This window comes from Perna viridis, chromosome 3 (assembly GCF_037379345.1).
Source record: "Perna viridis isolate PV_CMFRI_1.1 ecotype Kerala chromosome 3, ASM3737934v1, whole genome shotgun sequence".
Classification (NCBI taxonomy): domain Eukaryota; kingdom Metazoa; phylum Mollusca; class Bivalvia; order Mytilida; family Mytilidae; genus Perna; species Perna viridis.
In genome coordinates, this window is record NC_142447.1 from 8,977,120 (window position 1) to 9,001,561 (window position 24,442).

Below are 24,442 nucleotides of genomic sequence, written 5' to 3' on the forward strand. Positions count from 1 at the left end.
CATACTCGGTCGCCATGGCAGATGAAATGTAGAAAATTGTAAGTAAAAAGAACAAATTTTACTGCGTCGGCTATCTTTTTTAAAGATAGTACTTTTCTAATATATAAAAATTGCAAGAAGCAAAAGCATCATAGTGGGGTGTGTTTATTATTTTTCAATAAAATATTTATTAAATTTAATTTTTGCGATATTTTTTTTGGAAGTTTTTGTTTTCTTATATTCTTATAATATTTATTTGGCAACAATCAAACCAATTGGCCAATATTCGAATGGAAGCTTGATGTTATTATTTGTTTAAATCCAATAGTTCGGAATTTACTATTTTTTTTCCTGAAAACCTGGATTCAGTTATTAAAAATGTCTTCCTCCATTCATATCAACACTATATTATTTAAATGGGACAAGAACATTATGAAGGAAAACACTCTTCTAATAATTCAGCTCTTTAACATATAATGTGTCATTTCAATGTTAAAAACTGAATTTTAAGAAGTTTAAGATTTTTTCCCTTTATTGACAACGTACATTTTGGGACTAACTTTCCTTTTCAAGGCACGGATTGAACCAACATTAACATATTTTGAGAGATTTCGGCTTTGTTTCCATTCTGGAATACAAAAAACTCTAGACTTGTTGGCCAGTAAATGTACCCAGGATTTCGCAACACCTTTGTGTGACGCTCGGTGTCTCCTTTTCTCAAACCTTTACCTCCGTCACCCTTTCCTGACATATAGACCATTTCTGCATAGTTTCTCTGTAGAAAAATGAGTTTGTAAGTTTTTTTTTTAATCGAGCGCCCTTTTTGTAGGCCTAAACGTAAGCCAATTGGTTTCACTGTGATGTGGGAAATCCACTCATTTCATTAGAATAGTTCATTAACTATGTAAAGAGTACTACACATTCCGCGAAAATGACAACACGCAAACTTTATATTTGAATTTCACTTTTTACTATAATTGGTAAGTTTAGTGAGATGGTTATTACCAGAGATTGACAAATGATATGCCTTTTCCGATAAACTGCAGGTAAATGAAGTTCAAATGACAAAAATGTACGAAGCGGGGTACTCTTGTTTACTTAGTATAGTATTTTAGCTACTTTTTGATAAATCAACTAAAAGATTTCGATTTTCTGATCACTCGGAAGAGATCTCCATTCTCTGAAGCAGCTGGCTGATTCTTCACCTTCCTGTGACGCTCTCAGTGTGACTCTCTTGCATTATTTACTCGGTGTAGGTTCTCTGGATAATGATAACTCGATGGCTGTTAAAAGAGGACGAAGTCCTCATAACAATAATTCATACGAAGTCAACCTTTTACCTTAGAAGCACCAAGAGCCCGATTTTGGTAGGAAGTCAACCTGTAATATCGAGTAACACTGTCCTGAACGAGCCCGGTTTAGATTTTTTGGACCTGGTTTTGATAACGCAAGATGGCAGACGGGCAATTTGACGAAAGGTAGGTGCCTTATATATCCTACTGGTACAACCTTATGCATACTTGTAACTGCCTAAAATTGTAACGCACAAACAGCAATGATATTCTATTTTATTAACAATACTCGTATTATACGGACAAAAATGCTTTTAATCTCAACAGAACATTGGATGAAATTTTGTTTATAGTGAAATAACAACGAATTCAAGCGGAGGGTCGAGCATTCTATCCGTCATTTCATCTTATACGCGCCCATATTCTTTAATGAAACCGTTGTCTATAATAATTTTATTCAGGTAAAAATCATTCCCGTCTGAAAAATTAACCGTTAATTAAATATAACTGCAGATTCATGGTGTTTACAAAATAGCAAAAGACCTGGTTTAGATTAATCAATCATTCAGTGATCTTGAGAACTTTTCATTAGAAAAGAGACCCGGCTTAGACCTTCCAGGTTCTGAGGACCAGATTGATACGTCGATTCCGATCATTGAAAATTTCATTTAAATGTTTTTACAGTGTAATTGAAGTGCGTTTGATAGCGAAGAAGCTGATAAAGATTCCAGATCTATTTTAGCACAAGCGGTGGAAACTGTTACGCTAGACTCTGTGCGATGATAAAATGGAGTGATTTATTTCGATTTTAATAGGACTGGTTTCTTCGTATTTTTTTGATAGACGCAGGCTATGTGTTGTACGAAATGTTGGTCATGTGCTTATCACTTTTTTACCATGGCTGTGGTCTAAAGAGCTTTGTAGCATATGTAGTATTATCTTTAAAGCTTACATCTCAAAGTTTTGTTTAATTATGGAGAGTAATCAAAGAAACCAAGATTCGAGCAAAAATCAAAATTATATTCCAATGATAAAAACAAGGCAGGGAAAAAAATTGACACAAACAAAGATCATGAAATAACTAAAATGTCTCGTACAAAGAAACAAAAGTAAATGAGCAATCTGGACTCTACTATAAACTAGGAGCATGGACCAGGTGCACCGGTAGGGTAGGCGTTCTCTACATTTTCAGAAACATACGCAGAGTTGCTGATAAAATGACGAAAGAAGAGAGGAAAACTATGACACGGTAATATATCGGTTCTCATGGTGCAGATGGATACACCATAACGATACACGAATTAATAACTTCTGAAGTGGTGACCAATCTTGTAGCAACATAACTCTGTTCCAGATGCATAGTTGTTAGAAGTATAACACGGTACAAAAAGTCCGCTTAGTTACGGCAAGCTCTGGCATACATATGGGTTGTGATACGAAAACTGTCTCCATACGCAGGCGCTGAAGGGATGTTGGCATAGATGAAAATAAAGCTAACAACACGGAATGAAAAGTCATTGCAGGGTAGGTCGAGTTGTGAGACCGATTTCATAGTGTCTGTAGTGTCTTTTATATCAAGTTTTATTTGGGTAGATGCGTTGTAAAAAATCCCGGAAATTAAGATAATACGTCATCGATCTGGCGGAAACTGATAGTACATTTTGCAGATCAAGCTATAAAGTGTTGTTTGTATGGATTCTTGTGGCGTTTTGGGAGCTAATACAACAATAGATCACAATCATCGTCTCTAGTAGAGATACCGAAAGAGGATACTTTGCATGGATTTATGTTTTCCACCATCTCTTCTTTGGATAGTGTGGTAGCAGTATATGAGTACTATTGCTACTATGGTTTCTAGGACATGAAGGTTTGCTCAGTTTTTTTCTAGTTTATTCGATTCTAAGATTTCTTGTCCCGTTCAATGAACTTAATACGAGAAATTTTGTGGATGTTACTAGAAAAAGAAAAACATACTTACCCTTTTGATGCACCTTGTCCATACATGTAATAGCATTTTGGGAGAAAGAGTATTAATGTTTTTGAATCGGTTCCTGTCAGTTTTCGTTTTCTTTGCGTGGTCTTGGTGCCATTCTTTGAATTTCTGATTTCTGGTTTCTGATTTCTGATTTCTGGATGCCCCAAGATCTTATCAACACTTTTACTAAGTAATTCAGCGGCGGATACGAGAGAAGGCTCTTTGTTTTGACCCCCTCCACTTTTTGTTGGAAAATTCTATTCGTTCTGTGTGCACTTGGGTAAAAAAAGAGCGAATGATTGACTGGACTTTCTTTATAAATTTAGCCCTTATTAATTTCTAGATCTACCTCAGTAATAAGAACTTTTTGCAATAAATATGCATCACAATTCTTTTATACCACACACACGTCGCATGAGCTCTGATCAAGCACCAGCTAGCACGGATTTGAATTCAAGATAAATTCAGATATCTGTGAAGTCACTGGCATATACATTGTATACTGGATATTACATGTCAAAATCTGGATCGCATGCTGTATCAACCGCGAGACTCCTATATCACCCAGGGCCACCGGCCCGCGGGGTAATATAGACAATAGACAATTTTATTGGCCCAAACACAATAACAATAATCGGTTAAGGCCCATACATGTATATCATATGCAATAACATTGTAATATAGGTCGAGGGTTGATACAGCATGTGATACAGATTTTGACATGTCGTGTTCATTATATCGTATATTTTATCCATACTTCAAGTATGGTCTGTAAAGGGGTGTGATATAGGGTATGCAATATAGGGCTAGAGGTGTGATATAAGGTATGCGATATAGGATTCAAACAAAAACTTATTATTGATATACAAAAAAGTTATGTTTTAATCTATATGTATGATATATTTGAATGAAATTTAAATTTGAGTTTAAGTGGCGCTTTACATATTAATAGTTAAAAGCAGAATTACAGTCAATATCGTATTATAAACTAAGCAAATATAACCCTGTAGGTGACAACTTATTTAAGATAAGAGAGCATACGGACATTGAAAATCAATTCATTTATAACGAGTTGAAATTTTATCTTCTTTTGATATATTACGCTTATTTTCCCAAGAATACAATTGTGACCCAAGCTAGTTAGTGTTTGAATTGAAATTGACAATAAAAAATAGGGGAAAAAATCAAGAGATGAATTTTAAGTATCAATCAGAAGTCGTAATAGAAATTTCATGGAAGATAAGTTTGTGAAATTTGAGATCAGGCTATAGGTCATTGATTAGATCCTGAATATCAATTAACTATATAAATATGTAATGTCATAAAAAGTACTTTTAAAACAGCTGTATGTGACACGAATCAAAATCTAAGATTTTTTTCTGTCAAGTAGTTTACTCACGCCATAGGAGCCAAAAATTAAACGACTTCGTTGATTTTAAACGTATTAAGTTCCTTTAAAGTTTAAATTTCAATAAAACGCAAACTATTTTTGAAATCTGTATACAATATATTCATTGAAAAAATTAATTGTTAAAAATATAAAAGCATGTTTGTATTTGTTGACAAATAGTTCCATGTCGCCGACGTTTAGGTTAAATCTTTACAGATAATCCGCGTGAACTTAGATTTAAAATCTTATCACCCTGTTATACAGGAATTACAAAAGAATGTGTTAAGACTCCTGTAGGAACAACCAAAAACGTTTAAATTTCAATTCGAGTTTGAATGGATTTGTTTTCAATAGTTACCGGTGATCGATACACAAGAGGTTCGAATCGGAAACTTCTTCATAATGGAGGTAAGATTAGTACAATAAAATTTACTTCTAAGTTGACTTTGTTTTCCGGTTGAAATTTAATGGTTTTAACTTCCTATACTAATGTTTGTTTATTTATTTACACGATGTTAAATGTTTGAATAGTTAACATTAATTGATTCAGAGTTATTCTACAAGCTTTTTTGGAAGCTGTTACTTGAATGAGTAAATTGTTAAATAAATTTTGTCTGTATAATAAAAAATAAACAATCAATCAAGAAATGAAAGTGTTAAATACGAAAAAAGAAAAGAAAGTTTGCACTGTAAGAAACTTGTAAATAAGACTTGTTATGTATACAGCAGAACAAAAAGCGGATCCAGAAACTATTTTGAAAAGGGGGATTGGGACAAGACCTGTAATTTATAAAAAAAAGGTGGAACCTGTCTGTAATTTGCTCCTTTTCACTGGCAACGATACACTTGAAAAATCAGTATCACAACAGAAACAAATAACAGTTTGCTCTAACACAAAGCGTTTTATTAAGGCCGAGGTGGTTATAAGCCGGGGAGGGTGTTTCACTTGATATATCTTAGGGCGAATGCGTCATTTATAATTGATCATGTTATGTAAATAATTATGTCACTGACTTAACGTTTGATTCTTTAAGACAGTCTTATCAAAATATACATGAAATTATTCAAAGGGCACAAAAACGATCTCACAATGATACAATGCATGCTTCACAAATTTATATGTGTTTTTGTATACCCCGTCTAATCGATACATCTTTTTATTCACCTCGAATAAAACACTTGCAATATGTAGTTATAATTATTTGTACAGTGCTAAGCTACACTTCGAGCAAACTCAATGGACGTATTTGGTTTTGTTTGTTCTGTGTGTATCACTACTGAAATTAACAAGCAAAATAAAAGAATCGAAACTCAAGATACGTCTTTTTCTTTGATGACTGTATGGAATGAATTGTTTTTGAAACAGTCACAATTTACTTTCTTCTGCTATCATTAGATTTTAATTGTTGACAAAACGTGATACATATAACGTTTATATATATATATATATATATATATAAATTCCCAACGATGTTAGAACTGTCAAATTTGCGATGCAAATTTTGGTCGTTCCCTCCGCGGGACTCGAACTCGTACCGCTGTGACATCTATGGCAACACCGCCTGCACAAAGTCCAGCGCCCTAGACGTCTAAATATGTTTAACATCACCAGAAGATAGTAAAAGTTAAATTGAATATTTCGGATACTGATATCCTTCTTCAGCATACAACTCATAAAACTAGATAGAAAGGTCTGAAAAATTCCACACAATGTTAGAACTGTACAATTTACGATGCAACTTTTGGTCGTTCTCTCCACGGGACTCGAACTCGTACCGCTGTGACATCTATGGCAACACCGCCTGCACAAAGTCCAGCGCCCTAGACCACTCGGCCAATTTGATCCGATGGAGCAGTGTAGCGAATAGAGTAATAGAGTCGTCATATATATATATATATTTATATAAACGTCTAAATATGTTTAACATCACCAGAAGATAGTAAAAGTTAAATTGAATATTTCGGATACTGATATCCTTCTTCAGCATACAACTCATAAAACTAGATAGAAAGGTCTGAAAAATTCCACACAATGTTAGAACTGTACAATTTACGGTGCAACTTTTGGTCGTTCTCTCCACCGGACTCGAACTCGTAATGCTGTGACATCCATGGCAACACCGCCAGACCTTTCTATACGTTTATATATCTTCCCTGTATCAATTTAGTTTTACCCAGGTTCAAAATATATTTAAAATGATATAATGGAACTAAAAAAGTGTCTTCTTTAGACAGGTTTTCGGATCATTTAAGGGCTTGGTTTAGACGGGTTTTGGCATTATTCAGGGTTCAGTTAAGACAGGTTTTAGGATTATTCAGGATTCAGTTTAGACAGGTTTTTGGATTATTCAGGTTTTGGTTTAGGCAGGTTTTTGGATTAATCAGGGTTCGGTTTAGACAGGTTATTGGATTATTCAGTGTTTGGTTTAGACAAGTTATCAGATGCTTTTTGGGTTTGGTTTAGACAGGTTAATAGATTATTCGGAATTCGTTTAGACAGGTTTTTGGATTACTCAGGGTTCAGTTTAGACAGGTTATTGGATTATTCAGGGTTTGGTTTAGACAGGTTTTGGGATTATTCAGGGTTTGGTTTAGACAGATTTCACCATACTGGAAGTACATTTTACTCGAATGACATGGGAGTGCAATCAAAAGAACCATGCAATTTACAGGTTACACCAGTTTCCAAAATCTTGAAAACCAAGAGGCTTACACAAAACAAAGACAGAAACAAACAAACATATATAACATTCTAAATAAGAAATCCAGATGCTTCCAAATACTGAAATCAGTAACAAGGTGAATCGAGCAAGTAAGCGTCCTTCTCTTTTAAAGAAACGCATGATGTTTACAGAAGAAAAAAAATACCTTCGCTCTTTCAGTTTGTTTCCCAGTTCCATTTACATAACATTTTGTTGCATGGACTTCCGTCTCTATTTTCTTTTCTTTTTAAAACAAGGAGTTATGTAGAACTGCGTGTAGCATAATGTGTATTTTCTGTTTTTTATAATATCACTTCACCTGAGCATGTTGCAAGTATTTATTATTACTATTGTTATATAAGAAATTCATTTTAGTAATTCAAATGTTATTATACTTACGGATAATTATCATTTTGAATTGCTAAATTCAATTTTTCATTTAACAGTTTCAATTGACAAAGTCCTCGCTGTAAAACAGATCAACTAACTGATGCACCGTGGCTTTTATTTATAAAGACTTATAGTCGCTTTAAAATATTGGCTTTTTGGTATTAAAAATATGTGTACTACATTAAATACATGTAGCAAGGAAACTTGATGGCAGCTAAGACTTCTAAAATAATTTTATTAAATATTATGCGATATGTACTTAACAAAATGATATGTTATGAGGAATTTTATCTCATAAGTTTCCAATATTTTGGTTCTTAAATAAACATAAGCTTTTTCAAACTTTAAATGTCATTTCTTACAAATCATAAGCATCATTTGAAACTTTTAACATATTAAATTTCTTACACCTTTAACACACGATCTATTGTCGTATAATTTAATATACCTTCAAACAATACAAACTATCGATATCATAGTTTTAATATGAGACGGCACCAAAAGCAAGTTTTCGTTACATGATTAACGAATATTTTTTATGCTTTTGTTTTATTTTTAACAAAGTGCAAATGCATGCATTGTTGAAATAAATGTAATCAAGCTTGTTTGCCATTAACATGTACGAACCAACTTTCTGTAAGAGTAATCAAGGGAACCAAGGTTATAGCGGTAATCAAAAGAATGTAATCCAGGGACAAAGACCAGACATTGAAAACAGACATACACAACAAAGAACATAAAGTATCTAAAATCATACATACAAAGTAACAAAAGTAAATGAGCAACTCGGACTCCACTAAAAACTGGGAGCATGGACCAGGTGCACCGGTAGGATAAGCGTCTACTTCCGGTTAGTCTATGAAACCCGAATTTTTGGTTCAACTGGAATGAACCCGTATAATATGGGGTACCCCAAGTCACTGAAGTGTCGCGACATTTAAGTTGATAATTGTAAGGTATCTATACCTGTCGACATTTTTGCACACTACTAACGGTTGAACGTAGGGAACACCAATGCAGAACCAAAAACCGAAAAAAATAGGGGCGGAGGTAAAATCTTGATACAAAATGTACATACAAAACGCACCATCTAGTCATGATATACGAATCGTTGTGATTCTGTTTTTGTCTTTTCAATTTTTGTGTGACAAAAATAATTCATGCAGTCTAGAATATCTGGATCGTCGACTTCTCCCATCAACTGAGTCTAAACCAATTTCAAACATTTTTTTTTCTGAATTAAAAATTATTTCGATTTACCAGGGTTCAAAATTCATTAAAACAGGTTTAGACAGATGTTTCGGATTATTTCGTGGTTCGATTTGGACAGGTTTCGCTATATGCTAACAAAGTGAAAAAGTGTAATATAAGGCATGAACGGATTTTCAACTTTGTTCGGATTAAAGCGTCACGGATTAATGCGATTAATGGTTTGCTTTAATCGTTTTAAAAGACTAACAAAATAACCTTTCTTATTAGTCTAATTAGGGCATTCTCTAACTTAAAGACTTAATTATTGAATTCTCTAGAGGAAACAGAGCAGAAATATTCCCCTTTCAATTTTTGCAGTTATAGATTAATAGTGTATGTCTGATAGTTTTAGGCATCTGTTAAATATTCCATTGTTAAATGAATATTATTTGCGATCCTTAGCTTATTTGTTGTTATTTTTTACAGAAGTATTAGAAAGCGAAAAGGCTGACTAGAACTCAAATATGAACAGTTGTCTTGGCGCCTGTTACTAGACCGACTTTTGAATTCTAACAATGCAAAACTTCAAAGAACAAGACTTGCGATGGCGCCGTGAACAAGATTGCCTTTTAACAGTTTAAACTAATCGTTATATATACTGTTGGAACTAGCAATCACATTGTTCAAATACAATCTCCATTTCTCTACAACAATACAAACATTGATTATCGGATTATAAGTGGAATTTGAAAGCAGTGTTTGTCAACACAGATATGGCAATCGATGGACGTAAAATAAGCAAGTGTTGACCTTTTGTTACCTCATACGTGCCAAAACCATCTACTGCTTGACCAGCTGATGGTAGCTGCTTCAAAAACCTGTTACGTTGCCGAAGGATTGATGCATTAAACGGCATTTAAACAAGTGCGCTGCCAATAATCCAAAATCAAATGTTTCTATACAAGACCTCAATCAATAATATGAAAAAGGTTGTGTGTCGACGGTTGAAAGTAATTCAATAGGTAATTACTGTTTAATTAATTAACATTCCCATGAGAAAAAAAATAGAAAGGATTTTACGGGATTGATAACATAGCCGTGTAAGATAATCCATTGAGATCAAATTGCGTTAAAATGGACAAGTGAAAACAATAATTACATCGTATACTCTCCAATGGTCTAACTAGCATAATGGGACCGTTAAATACATTTGAATATTCAATGGATGTTTGTAGTGAGGAAGGCTACCGTAACGAGATATGGCAGAATAATTCCCGCCTTTCATGGTATGGCTCAGACGATTTTGACGAAAGTAGGCTACCATCAGCCTTTTCTGAGATGGGTTTAACGGAAGAGTCGGACGAGGGAAGATTGTCACGTGCGTTACAATCATGGATGCCGGATTACGTCATAAACAGCATTGAGCCTATGGAGAAACCGCCCTATGAACCAGTTTTCACCGGTAAATTAGGAAGGGACCGAGATAAAATAGCTCGTGTTAGTTTTGACAACACAAAACGTGTTCCTAGTGCTGTGAGACGTTCAAAAAGTGAAAAGAGAACTCGACTATCGAACGCCCAACAAGGAAATAAGCTTAAACGTGCAAAGACTAACACATTTAAACTGAAACGGTCTTTCACAGAAATAAGAAAAAATGATAAACCAATTTCAAGGAAAGATTTTGACAATGGACGTTTGGTTCGAACATCTAGTGATGAATCGATATCTACTCACTATTCTTCCCTTTTTGAATTGTCTTCTCTCGAGGCGAAATCAGATATTTCTTCCGGAAGTCATAAAAGTAGAAAGAGAGGTAAACAAAGGAAAGAAGTAAAGGATCAGAAGTCACCACAACCAGTCGCGAGTAGATGGGTAGAGTTAGCAAGTAAGAAAAGTCTAGGAGCATTTGATAAATTCATGCGTGGACAAAATGTTCTTCAAATTGAAACATTTGCAACATACAGTGGCGAGTTTGAATCAGAAGCGTTCGAAATGATGGACCCTGATGAACGCCGTATGGTTTTTAACTCTGCAAAACGAACAGGAATTAGATTAAACAAAGAACTAAAGAAAAGTGGCAGTATAACAAACATAAATGAACAAGTACATTTACCAAAGAAACGAAAGAAGATGAGAACGCTTTCCGCAGGTCACAAACCGCTAAGTAAAGGAATTAATCTTGAGGAAATTAAGCAGCGAATCGAAAAAGAGCGAATGGCAGCAGCGCGTTTAAAACAAGAGAGTAGAAGTAGTAGAAGGCGAAGATCGAGAGTGGCATCTTCTTCTGCCCGTTCAGAAGTGAGTTCAAACGTTTCAGGTATTCATACGCCATCAATACGTTCACTATCTCCTTCTACGATCCCGGATTCTAAACAAGAAACGGTTTGGAAAGGTGACAAAGAGATTCTTGAAATGGATTTAAGGCGTGGCTTAACAACACGTGTTAAAAAGCGTATAAAAACCACGACCTCTGCTCTTGAGCGCGTGACTGGTTATGGTGAAAATAATAAATTTCAACGCCGAGTTGGACGGTGTCGAGATTTTCCCCAATTAATCGATGATGATTATGGATTTAAACCAAAAATTGTTCAAAGGATGCGTATTTCTCCATTCCTAAGTAGTGTTATACGACAAGATATTCAGGTGCGCATGGGTCGGCCACGCTATCATGAAATATCAGTGAAAGACCTTGAGTGGTGGAATCGAGGTCAGAAGCTCAATCGAGCACATCGGAACCTTAAAGTTTTTAATTGGCTTCATAGTTTAAAAGAAGATGAATTCGAACATTTACTAGATGTTGAAATATTAGACACTCCACCGGAATCCCGTGATGACATTGTAGAAATGCACGTAGAAGCGGCAGACGAACCTGATTTGAAGCCACTTTACATGACCGATTTCAAATGATTGTGTTCGCTAAGTCCTAGTCCAGTTCCAAATAAAACATGAGACATAATTCTGATAAAGAAGTCTTTGTTTACTAATTTTGATTGTCCTTGATATCAGTTCAAGCCCGCTATTGAATTAAACATATTTTTTTTTCAACCGTTCTATTCTCGTGGCCGAGTTGTCTTCCTTTTATTTGTAATTCGTTTCTGAGTTATTATCATTTTAGAAACGAGATTAGGCGGTAAATTATAATTTTCGTCAAATAACCAACAATCAAAATTCGCATTAGTAACAGAATCACAGCCGATTTTATGATACTGGATTTCAATGTCATCGGACCTAAACAATTCAAATTTTAGGAGACGTCTTTTTCAGCTCACTTGGACTAAAAGGCCATGTGAGCTTTTGTCATCAGTTGTCTCTCCTTTGGAAACACTTGATCATCAGCATTCTTAGGGTATCTACTTTCATCAAAGCGCCTGTGACGTTGAACTTCGGAAGTCATGAGATATATTGTAGGTATTTTAAAAACTTTATAATCCGCTGATGGTAATTTGTTCTTTCTGAATTTCCAAAATATTAATTCTTTTCAATAGGATGAGCGCTCTCACCACTACAAGAACTACACATCCACACAATACTGTTGATTCAAAACTTTAATTTAAATTTCGTTTTAATTATTTATTCATTTTTTTTTTGTTTCGTTTCATTTTATTTTTATTTTGTTTCTTAATGTGTAATCTTGACAACTTATTTTTAGTTTTAAACGTAGCCAATCACGTGAAATCCATATATGGATATCATAGGCTTTAATACGATATAGTTCAAACTTCTGTATATGTATTTGAATTTTTCTTTGACAATGAATCATGTAAAATATAATTTCAATCGTACACTGTGAAAATGGGCAATGTATATATACGAAATAACCAATTTGATACATTTGAATATTCATCCGAAAGAGATCGGTGGAAGTTTTTTAAGGCGGTTATCAACCGAAAGTCCCTTTAATTGACATCAGACGGTTTTAAGTCTCAAAGTCACATGACTTCCGAGTAAAAATTGTGTCGATTTTGTAGATCAAGCGTTTAACATGGCTGCCATAGTTATTTTTAGACCGTGAGAGTTAAGTCACCAAATTTCTACAAATTTCTCAAAAATTGAAAAAGATATTTGAAAATAAATGTGTCTTATTTCTTCAGCTTGAAGAGCTCTACAAAGGTCAGACAACTCCTTGTTATAGTTATTGCCATTGAAAGGTAACAAACGACAGTTTTTGCAGTTTCCGGCCATGAAAATTATATCAATAATCATTAAAACAAGTCCTACAGAAGTCTCCATTAAGTCGAAGTTTTCAAACGATTCTTTTGTTGGTGTTATTGCTCTTGAAAGGCGAAAAATGACCGTTTTCTATTGATAACTATAATAGAAAGAAAACAAACTTTCAATTTATAAAATGATCTTTATGATTAGTCCTACAAAAGTCTTGATTGGGTCAAAATTGTCAGACGACTCATTGTTAGAGTTGTTGCCCTTGAAAGTCTAAAAATGACAGTTTTTGCAGTTCTCAGCCATCATCGTAAAAACTATAAATTTTAAATTATAATCGATAGAAAAAAACTTTCAATTAATGAAATGATCCTTATGAGTCAAATTTTCAGACGACTCCTTGTTAGAGTTATTGCCCTTGAAAGGCGAAAAATGGAAAACTATACAAGATATTCAATTGATGAAATGCTCTTTATGATAAGTCCTACAAAAGTCTTCATCAAGTCAAATTGTCTGACGATTCCTTGTTAGAGGTATTGCCCTTGAAAGCCGAAAAAATAATATTTTTTGGCAGTTTTCATCGATTTATCTAGATAAGTATAATAAGTAGAAAAAAACAGTTCAGTTGATGAAATGATCCTTATGAAAAGCCTCAAAAAAGTCTTATGGGTTGTAGTTGTCGGTTGACCACTTGTTATAATTATTGCCACTGAAAGTCGAAAACGGATCTTTTTTTTGCAGTTTTTAGCCAATATCTTGCAAGCTATGATAGATTAAAAATACTTTTGATTGATAAAATGATTCTTATGATAAGATCATCAAAGTTATAAGACGACTCCTTGTTAAAGTTATCGCCCTTGAATGGCTAAAATTGAACAAGGTGAGCGATTAAGGCTCTCGGGAGCCTCTTGTCATGATACAATTGAGCCGGTCGTTTTAAAAAAAGGTGATAATAAACTTGTATCTCTATTTTTATTTCATACTGCTGATTTGTCCTGTCGTGCGTTAAACGACCGTTAGTAGTACATGAATAATAAGTAGCATAAACCAATGTCTACCTGATATATCTTTCTTCTGTGCTATTTCTGTACTTTAAACAAATATTTTCCACACTTACCAACCCACCTACCTACCTGCCTATTTACCTACCTATCCTCTTCTTTCCTCGAGACACATATCTCCCCACCTTAGTCGGTCTCTGGCAACCTCTCCTGCTGCCTTACAACTCTTCAACCCCATCTCGTTCCTGTCTTTCTCTCTTGCTCCACGACTCTGTTCCTTTTGCCTCCTGGTGCCCTTGTTCATGCAATCATTCTGTCGTCATCGTTTCCTTTTCTTAAAATATGGTCTATGTGGCGCCATCTTCCGGATTTGAGGTTATTTTTTATTGACTGGGTAATCGTTCTCTCATGAAGTTGCTGGTTGCTGATCTTGTTGGGCCAAAATACTCTCAGTATCCTACGCAGACACCTGTTCTCTCGACATATTGTACAAAAATATTTCTTAGAATGAATATTTGATTCTTCATCTTTGCCTAAATTCAGCTAGTCCTCCTTAACGCATTGTCAACTCATTCTTTAATTCTGTTGATGAAGATGTTTCCTAGAATCTTGTTTGGTACTGACAACATTGTAATATCTCCCCAGCTTTAAGATCTCGACACATTTCCTTTCAGTGTAAGTATCCCCCTTGACCATTCCTTGTGAGTCTGTTTGTCCTTCCAGATCTTATCAAATAACTTCTTTCGTCATTTGGTGGTTGATTCAATGCTTTCATCTGCTCACGTGCTATATTATGTATTCCTGGTGTTTTGTTCTTCACTCTCTTCAATGCTGATCTTATTTACTCATCTGATATTTCCTCTGCTTATGTCACCGCATGTTCTGCCTTTCTCTATTCTTACTGGTTTAGCTGGTGGTTCCCTGTTCAATGCCGCAGAAAAATGTTTTTTTTTCAAATTTTTCTGTATGTCTACTTCCTTCGTCAGTATATTACCATTTCTGTCTCTCAATACACTACTGCCGCTGTTGTACTTTAATTTGCACTGATTTTCATAGTGATTCTATACAATGTACTATGTTCTTCTCTAGCTGCAGCGCCCTCTGGTTCATGTATAAGATTGTTCACATGCCCTTTCTAGTCTCTTCAACACGTCCGTTTCACTGCTTTCTCTACAATTCGATATTATTCCACGTATTGTCCAGCTATTCTTGTTGATCTTTGTTTGGCCTTCTTTCTGCATTATATTGTTCTGATGGTGCCCTCGTTTATCCAGTCTTTCCGTCTTTTCCCAACAGAGGCTTGCAGAGTCTCTGTAAGCAGATTTGATACCTTCCCACGTAATGTCAGCGTCCTTGTCATCTTCCACTTGTAGAGCAGCAAATCTATTTATGAGTTCCACGCTTAAAAATACCATTATAGAAAGTGTTTAAATATTTTCATAATTTTTCTTTCGTGAAAAATATTTCTGATTAAGTTTGATTTTATGTTACCCAAAAGGTCTACACTATCGGTTCATCTAAAAGATAGAAGTATTTCAAGTATACAGTTACGCATCTTTGTGCTTTTCTAAAGTTAAAAATATTCAACCCAAACCGGAAGCATAAAATTAGCGGAAAATCATTTCAGACTGGTAGCGAGTTTATGGTTCGGCAATGTACGCGATTCACATTATGAAAAACGATTAAAATGCTTAAGACTTGAGGTGTAAAAAAATGCATTCTTATGCAGCATTTTTTGTAACGATGAATTTCATTAGGTAACACAAAAGAAATTTCCAGACTCTAATTTTCAACGCACACGCAGATTTTTTAAGAGTTTGAATTGTTGTTTTCACAGATATATTTGGCGGCTATGTTTGAATGGAAATAACCGCATTGCATTTGCAGATTTATTAATCTAGATTTGACGCTTACTTATATAAAGTCCCTTGTTTACTCAATTTGCCACTGTCTAATAAGCGATCTTTAGATACTAAACATTTACCATCTAATTAAAATGGGTTTACTGAATGGGATTATCAATATCAAACCAAATATCTTCATTGTCATTAAACAAACATGATAATTATTGTGATTATGCTTGTGACAAAACAAAACAAGCAAAACAAAAAATGCGTGTATAAACAAAACAAATAAGTTGAAGTCAGCAAATACTAGTATACTCATTCATCCTTCGGGAAGTTAGCAAATACTAGTATACTGATTCATCCGTACTGGAAAGTTTCATTATCTATTTGTATAGTTTTAAACAAAGATTCTCTCAAATTCTGGTTTACTTTACATTTTAATATAAAATAAACTTCAATCAATAACTCCACATTTTTTGTATAGTCTTTCAAAACGTGAAGTTTATTAGTGCGACAGACTATGGTCACCGATTCAAATTTTAGTAAATATACTCCAAATAGAGAAGAGTTAGTCAATTAACAGTAAATAGAAGTCGTTTTTTTAATGAAGGTCCCAATTTTTTTTCAACAAAGGCTAAGCTTGCTGCTCTCATCAAGTTTGTCCAATTTGTTATTAATTTTTTAAAAATTTTCAGATATTTCACTTTAAATATATAATTTTAATTGTTTAAATTGTTAAACTTCCTTAATATTCTTGCAACTAACAATTTTAAGTTTTCAGTATATAGTCTGGCAAGATATAAAATTGCTTGTGTATTTATATAATTTTCAAAAACAAACAAACAAAAAAATACTTCATTATCCTCAACAGACAGTCTACTTCAATATTCGAAGAAGAATGTTTTTTTTCTGAGAAGATGATTACAGAAAAATAAGGACCTGGTCTTTTTTTCAAATTGTGATCTACCAATAAAAGTGAAATGGTCAATACTACCATTTCTAAGTGAAATGGTCAATACTACCAACTGTAAGTGAAATGGTCAATACTAGCATTTCTAAGTGAAATGGTCAATACTACCATTTCTAAGTGAAATGGTCAATACTACCAACTGTAAGTGAAATGGTCAATACTACCATTTCTAAGTGAAATGGTCAATACTACCAACTGTAAGTGAATGGTCAATACTACCATTTCTAAGTGAATTGGTCAATACTACCAACTGTAAGTGAAATGGTCAATGCTACAAATTCTAAGAATAGCTCTCTGTTTTGCTCTATGGTAAACAAGAAAGTAATCCATAAAAGACATTATTCAAAGTTGTAAGTCAAAATAGGTCTGACCAACTTGTCAACAATATGCCCCGAAGGGAGCTAATGGCGCAGAAGTTAAAAAATGGTATATGCATTGCAATGAAAATTTAGGACACTATGGCATTTACAGATTTCGGAAAACAATCACTTCCTAACTACATATATCACTTCAGAAATATATCTCCTCCGACAGAACGATTGTTTTATATATTAACTGGAATTCCGAGTAATATTTTCGTTCAAGGAGTTTTTCTCAAATATAACTCCGGTTCATCAGTGTCTATATTTAAGCGGTCCTAGGGTCGTCTATGATTATAATATTGACTAGGTACCCACATTTAATTTATATGTAGGAAGCCTTTGACGTTTCACCCTTGTAACGACGTTGACGATCTCTATGGATCTCACATGATCGCACGGAGCTGTCGGTTGAATCAAATTATTGCGTTTTGGAGAAGCCTTCTTCGCAAATACCTGACTTGATACGGTCATGGCATGGTCTACTAGCAGCTAGGCTGATGTATTGACATTCGACAATACTCTGTACTCTGATATTGATTTTAATCCTGTGATACAAAAGCTATAAAATTGTTTTCAATATAAATTTCTTGTCTCCATTTCAGATAGTTCATGTGAAATATTGGATAATTATTGGCTTGATCTAAAAAAAATAAAGGCTTTAATAATCTTCTGTGTGTGTGTGTGTGTGTGTGTGTGTGTGTGTGTGTGTGTGTGAACTATAATTTTCCGAATCAGTCGTTCTTTTTCTTTTGTTACTGGGTTTCTTTAAAGAAATTTTGTGCAGATTTTCCTTAAGTACCTGTACATATAAAATTCAAACACTGCCTATGGTAATTCATGGTGCAGAAATACCCATGGATCAGACAATGCTTTTTGGGTCTACATATGCTATAGTTTTATGTGACAATAGTCCTTTCTGTATTTTGATCTGTACTTTTGAGAAAACTACACTTTAAAATCGACCAAATCACACCGAATCAAGAACGATAACTCTTGCAAAGTGCTAATTTCAAGTACCACCTGTATAAATTTTATCTCAAAAGTGCAACCCCCAAATGTAAAACTAAGACTGGTTACGTGATCTAGAACAGTTTCTGAAGAAGAAATAAAACTGCATTCGGTGGGTTTTTGATATGCATGAATCACCTTCTGTCTGTTTTTTTTTTTAAATAAAAACTGCTACTTAATAAGTTTTAAGAAAAAAAAAACCAAATTATATAGCGATAGCGAGGTGTTAAATGAGAAAATAAATGCTTAACCCATGTTAAAATGAGTGCCAATCTACCCCCGGAAGAAATTATTTCCTTTCTAATATGGCAAATAAGGTAATTTTTGTGACAAAAATTTCTCTGGGCGTAGCCAAAATAACGGCTGTTCCGTATAAACTCCCCCGTATGGAAGTTGGATTAATTAAGAAATAAACCACATATTCAAGCAAACCTCTCAGACGTTAAATCATCGCGTAAACGTTTTTAAATGGGTGTTTTGTCTCGAGGCGAAAGAAAAGAGACAATGCACAGGTGCTAAAGGTGGGGTTGTACCGACATATACTGTTTGACGATATGAAGACGTCATATTAGAAAACTCATTCTATGACGGGCCTGCATATTAATCTTTTTTTATTTTTGTGTTAAAAATACGTTAATACGCTAATTACGATACGCGTAAATACTGAAGCGTATTGGGAACATGGTATTTCTGTTTTCTAATTTGTTATATCAAATTATTTATTTGATATATCAAATTATTAATTTATTATATCACATTGTTAATTTGTCATATCAAATTGTTAATTTGTTATATCAAATTTCTAATTTGTAATATCAAATTGCTAAATTGTTATATCAAATTATTAATTTGTTATATCAAATAATTAACTATGAATTAAAAGCTGGTTTGTTATTCAACTACATTTTCTGGAAGTTCACAGTCATGGGTAGACGCTATTTAATTGAGTACTGTTTTAGAATGCATCTCACATTTACTCAAATAGAAGAGATACTTTTGAAAAAACATGATATCAAAGACTCAAAATACATATTAAACGAATAACTGCATCATTAAGGTTTTTAGAAGAAAATAAAAGTCAAATTTCCTCGATGTGGCAGACTTCATTTCTAAAGAAATACAACGATCCGGAAAATATCATTGGTACAGATGGATGCATACTAAATGTGTGGGCAGTAGGTTATTTGTAGACCAAGAGATAGTGTGTTTGATAATAAAATGTTTAGACCCCCGAAAGCGTAAAATGTAGAAGTCGTCGAAAATTGAAACGTAGAAATGAATATAATCAAAGCCCAAACTGCCTATGGCACATGGATGGTTATGATAAACTCAAGCCATACGGAATTTATATTCATGGTTGCATTGACGGCTTTTCAAGAACTCTGCTTTGGCTAGAAGCTTATTCAACAAATAACGACCCATTTGTAATTGCTAGATATTTTGTTGATACAGTTTGCAAACTAGGCGGTTGTCCTCTGAAAAGGAACAGAAAGCGGAATCGTTCAACGAATGCAAATATTTATCACAGGCCCTTGGGAACAGAATATTTTTTTATCTAATAAATATCATAAAATAATTTTGTTTCCAGATTTGAGTTATTATGTGTGTTCTCTGACATGTCCGTATGTCCGTATTTAATGCTGTTTATTCTTAGCCCAGTTTTCATCTTTATACAGATGTGAGATGCATTCTAAAATAGTACTCAATTATATAGCGTCTACTCATGACTGTAAACTTCCAGAAAAATAGAGTTGAATAACATCCAGCTTTTAGTTTATAGTTAATAATTTGATATAACAAGTTAATAATTTGATATTACAAATAGGTAACTTGATATAACAAATAAAAAAAGAAATACCATGTCCCCAATACGCTTCCGTACGTAAGTTTTACTATTTAAAACTCAAAATATTTTTACATAAAATGCAACAATAATATTCCATTTTTTCTTTTCCATTCTTCTTTAAAGTATAATTGTCTTTGTCTTCATCTTCGACTTGGGGATGGTATGATTAAGATGGAAAGACTGATGTTTGAAGTTCAAAATAAAGTGTAACCTATTGTCACATTTTTATAATTGACAAACAATTCTTCTCCTGTTACACGCATAAGGGTAACAACAAAATTACCGAACACTAATTCAATTCATAATCAAGTCAAGTACAAAATAAATTTGGGAAAATAGATATTACACCATCGGAGCAGCTGGTACCGCAATGGTCCTGACTTGGTAGAGGCACTTCAAACGAATTTGTGGGTTAAATCTAGGTTTTACAGCGCGCTAAACCTCTCTCTTCCATTGCGGCGCGACTGTGCCATTGGTGATTAAAAAGCATTTGCATGCTTTTGTCATAATCGGTAAATCAGTGGTCACATCAGCACAAAGAACAATTTACAAAAAAAAAAAAAAAAAAAACAATCAAACAAGGACTGATATCTCAAAAAGAATTTGTTAGGACACCTTTTAAGGCGTATTTCCTCATACACCTGATTCAGGAGTCTGTTACGTAGATATTTATGGCGTTCAAGGAAATCAGAGTAGTTAGTACTTGCTCTAGCGTAGGGAATCAATTGTGAAATATAAACACCATATGCATGTAGGAGATGAAGGGATATTGCTACACAGATAAGGAAAATTTATGATATTAAAATTAAAATCGTCTCTTTTATCATAAATCTTAATGCTGAGTCAATGACCACTATTGTCAAATTCGAGATCTAGGTCAAAAAAAAAAAAAAAAAAAAAAACCAGAAAAGGCTGTTTCTGTAGTCTCCTTTATCTCAAGCTCTGGTGGATATACTGACGGTAACCATTTACCAAAAGTAGGGTTGGACATTATATCAACAATATATCTGTATATAAAGTTAAAGGATTTAGCATCTTCTAAATTTTTATTCTTTACTAGGTTCTGGAGAAATTCAGTCTCGTTTGAATATAAAAAAAACATCGGTTAGGTGAGGAGCACAGTTAGTGCCCATTGGAATGCTAACTTCTTGTTGAAAAATAGCTTCTCCAAATGTGGCAAATATGTTATCAATGAGGAAATCAAGCATGTCGCAAACCTGCTTTTCTGTGTAGCACACTTTGCCCTTCTGTGATGTTTTAGAAAAATTATGTGGATTTGTAACCAAGAACAACATAACTTTTTGAAACAGCAAAAGATTTACGAATAAGTCCTTTCAAACGAGGTATCAACTTATCATGTGTCATCATTTATCATATATAGCACATATGGAGAAATCGCTGATCAATACGTGAAAAAATAATAACAAGAAATGAAACTAGCTGGTGAAATCAATAGAAAATATACAAATAAGAGAGAAGATCCACAAACATTTTTTATACGCGTCTTTGGATCGTTTCGCGATATTTTACTTTCCATTTGACATGCATTTAGAGTGTAATACTAAATCGGAGGGTTAAACATACGAAGTTAATCAAGTTAAAAAATATATAAATCAAATCGAGTAACAGCTATTTACAAAATGAACATTTTGAAGAATAAAAATTATTAATTAATGAAATAAAATAATTATACCTTACCTCAATTATGACTTTGCTAATACTAATCGACGAACTATGCATTTTATCAGATTTTATACCTTGTTTAACTTTGCTGAAGTTCAGCATCTATCTTTAGTTTTGAACTTTTGAATGTGAAAATTTTATTTGAAATACACTATTTTACGCCTCATGCGTTGTCTGGTCGTTTGAAGCCACCGGTATACAGTTAAAGATGAAAGGATTACCCAATTACGCAATGTTGTCAAGTGACACCTTGGGCTGTACCAGAGTTTATGACTTGTACGTCTACAAAATATGTTTTTGCATGAAACAAAACTTGTCATTTATTTCAGTGAATATCATGTAGTGTATTTAGTGAATAGCACGTTATAATCATTGATTATGTTTCAATTTAATAATTTCCTGTTTCTCTTATATGCGCAGGTGTTACTAAAATATTTGTTCGGGTATTTCGGGACAAAGCTTGTTTCTCTTTGTGAAAAAATCTGAATTGGTTATATAAAACACACCAGAACACAACAAATATGCAAATATCATTGGCCAATATCAGCTTCCGGTCCAATAGTTAAAATGGCGAAATAACCAACTTAGATGGCGGAACAACCAAATGAGAATGTTAAAATAAAAATAAAATCGCCTATTTCTCCGTTCTGAGACTTACGGAAGCCCATTAGTGCCAGGTGTTCACTTATTTCTAAGTCGTTATAACGACATAGCTAACTCGTTTAAACGACTTAGCAACTTGTTTAAACGACTTAGTATCTCGTTTTAAAGACATAGTTAACAACGCCAGTTATGGCGTTATAACGTATGGAAGCGTATAAGAGTCATAAATTACAATTATTTTTGGTATATGTTGACTTATCTCATGTTGATAAGAAAGGTATAAGTGTATTATCTTACATTAAATAAATTGACATATTCAATTGAAATTTACAAACAGCACATATACAATCTGACTTATATTGTTTAATTCATACTTCTACTAAGGAAGATTTTGACATGAATTAAGTCGCAATGAAGAAACTGATGACACTTTAGATAAGGTATTAAATATTTTCCATGTTAATATAACATAGTTAACATACCATTTCATTTCAGATAAGGCGATTAATCTAAATTGAAATGTAGAGATTAAGTGTACAACCGTTATAAATATATATCGACTTCTGCGAAAATTCAGATGGACATAATTTTAAGTTGCCTAACTTAAGCTGACATCATTAGATTAAATATATAAATGAAATAAACGAAAGGCATACACATCGTACACGTATTAATCTGTTGAGTCGCGTGAAGTGGGTACCTGTAAGCTGCGAAACGAAATGAAAAAATAAACACGAAACAATTCGAGACATGACAAAATAAGATAATAAGAAAAATTAAATAAAAGAATACACTTAACTATAGTTTGCATTTAAAGGACGCCCTGCTTTGAAGAATTTTGTGCCTATATAAATACACTCGGTTGAATAATGACAGGATATGGAGTAAGGAATAATTTATTTTGATGGAAAATATTTGATGAATTAAGCATTTGTAGATGTAGAACTCTGTTTTAAACTAATACTTTCAGTTGTAATTTAGAACGTCCGATGGGTTAGAGTAAATTCAGAAATATGCCGTAAGTTATGACCTTTTCCATACAGTTGCAGACCCAGGGGTACAATTGACGTGACAAAGAATGATAAATAATATCCCATCATCCCCCTTTTTCTTAGGAAACACGACTGGGACCCTTCCTTTTAAAAGTGTCTGGATCCGCCCATGTCGTGTCCAGTTTATTTCTCGCTAATTAAGAAATGAGATATTTCTGTATTACACTTATTGCACTCTATTTAAATCCATTTTTCTATTTTTACTTAACTAAAATCAAATTCATTTGGTCTTGTAAATCTTTAAGAAGCTGTCCATGTAAAAAAATCAGGCTGATTCAATGATACATGTATGAGTGGCACAGGGTTTTATCTCACTGATTTTTTGTTCCAATGTAATGTATACATCATATGTATGTTAAAATGAATTGTAATTTATATCTCTTTAATTGTTGCGGTTATTCAAAACTAACATTCAACTTTTGTGAAAGGACACATTTGTGATATGAAATAGGTGAAAAAATGTTGAAAACAAAATTTGTCATGTGCCATCTACTGCCTGTTTTTTCCATGGACACCCTCTTAGTATATATATATATATGAACGTTAGAAATTATGAAATCGGTACAACCAAAACTGTTGCTCAAGTATGGTAATTTAGGATAGAAATACAAACCATGTACTAACTTCCTTTTCATACTGACGAACGAACGGAAAATTACCCCAATGGATCATTCTGGAGGCATTAAAATTTAATTTCTTACTGTAATGATTAACCACGGGGTCGGTGGCATTAGTTATTGTGTATCTTGTGTATACATGCGCATGCGAATTTTATTCGATTACAAGTATGTTAACTTCACATTAAAAACTTATTGTGTGTGAGATAAAAACGTAGATGGACATACAGGAAACATTCTGACACACCATGAACCTTCCTTATCTAAACCAAATAGTCCATGGACTGGGAGGTTCACCGTGCACCCCCTCCCCACTCATCAACTTCATGGTCATTTTTAAGTACTTTTATACCTCCCATTACCGAATCAATTAGTC

At 33.7% G+C, this 24,442-nt stretch overlaps 1 protein-coding gene across 2 annotated transcripts; it reads left to right on the forward strand.

Moving 5' to 3' along the window:
- Positions 1–318: 318 nt before the first annotated feature.
- Positions 319–11,964, forward strand: LOC148620920 (uncharacterized). 2 transcript variants are annotated; one of them, XM_088574798.1, is made up of 2 exons: positions 319–1,457; positions 9,406–11,964. In XM_088574798.1, the coding sequence occupies exon 2, from the start codon at positions 10,111–10,113 to the stop codon at positions 11,824–11,826; it is 1,716 nt and encodes a 571-aa protein (XP_088430924.1). In that variant the 5' UTR covers positions 319–1,457; positions 9,406–10,110; the 3' UTR covers positions 11,827–11,964. The 2 variants fall into 2 exon arrangements, with proteins under 2 accessions (XP_088430924.1, XP_088430925.1); XM_088574799.1 differs by lacking the exon at positions 319–1,457 and adding an exon at positions 4,799–5,044.
- The last annotated feature ends 12,478 nt before the right edge of the window (positions 11,965–24,442 follow it).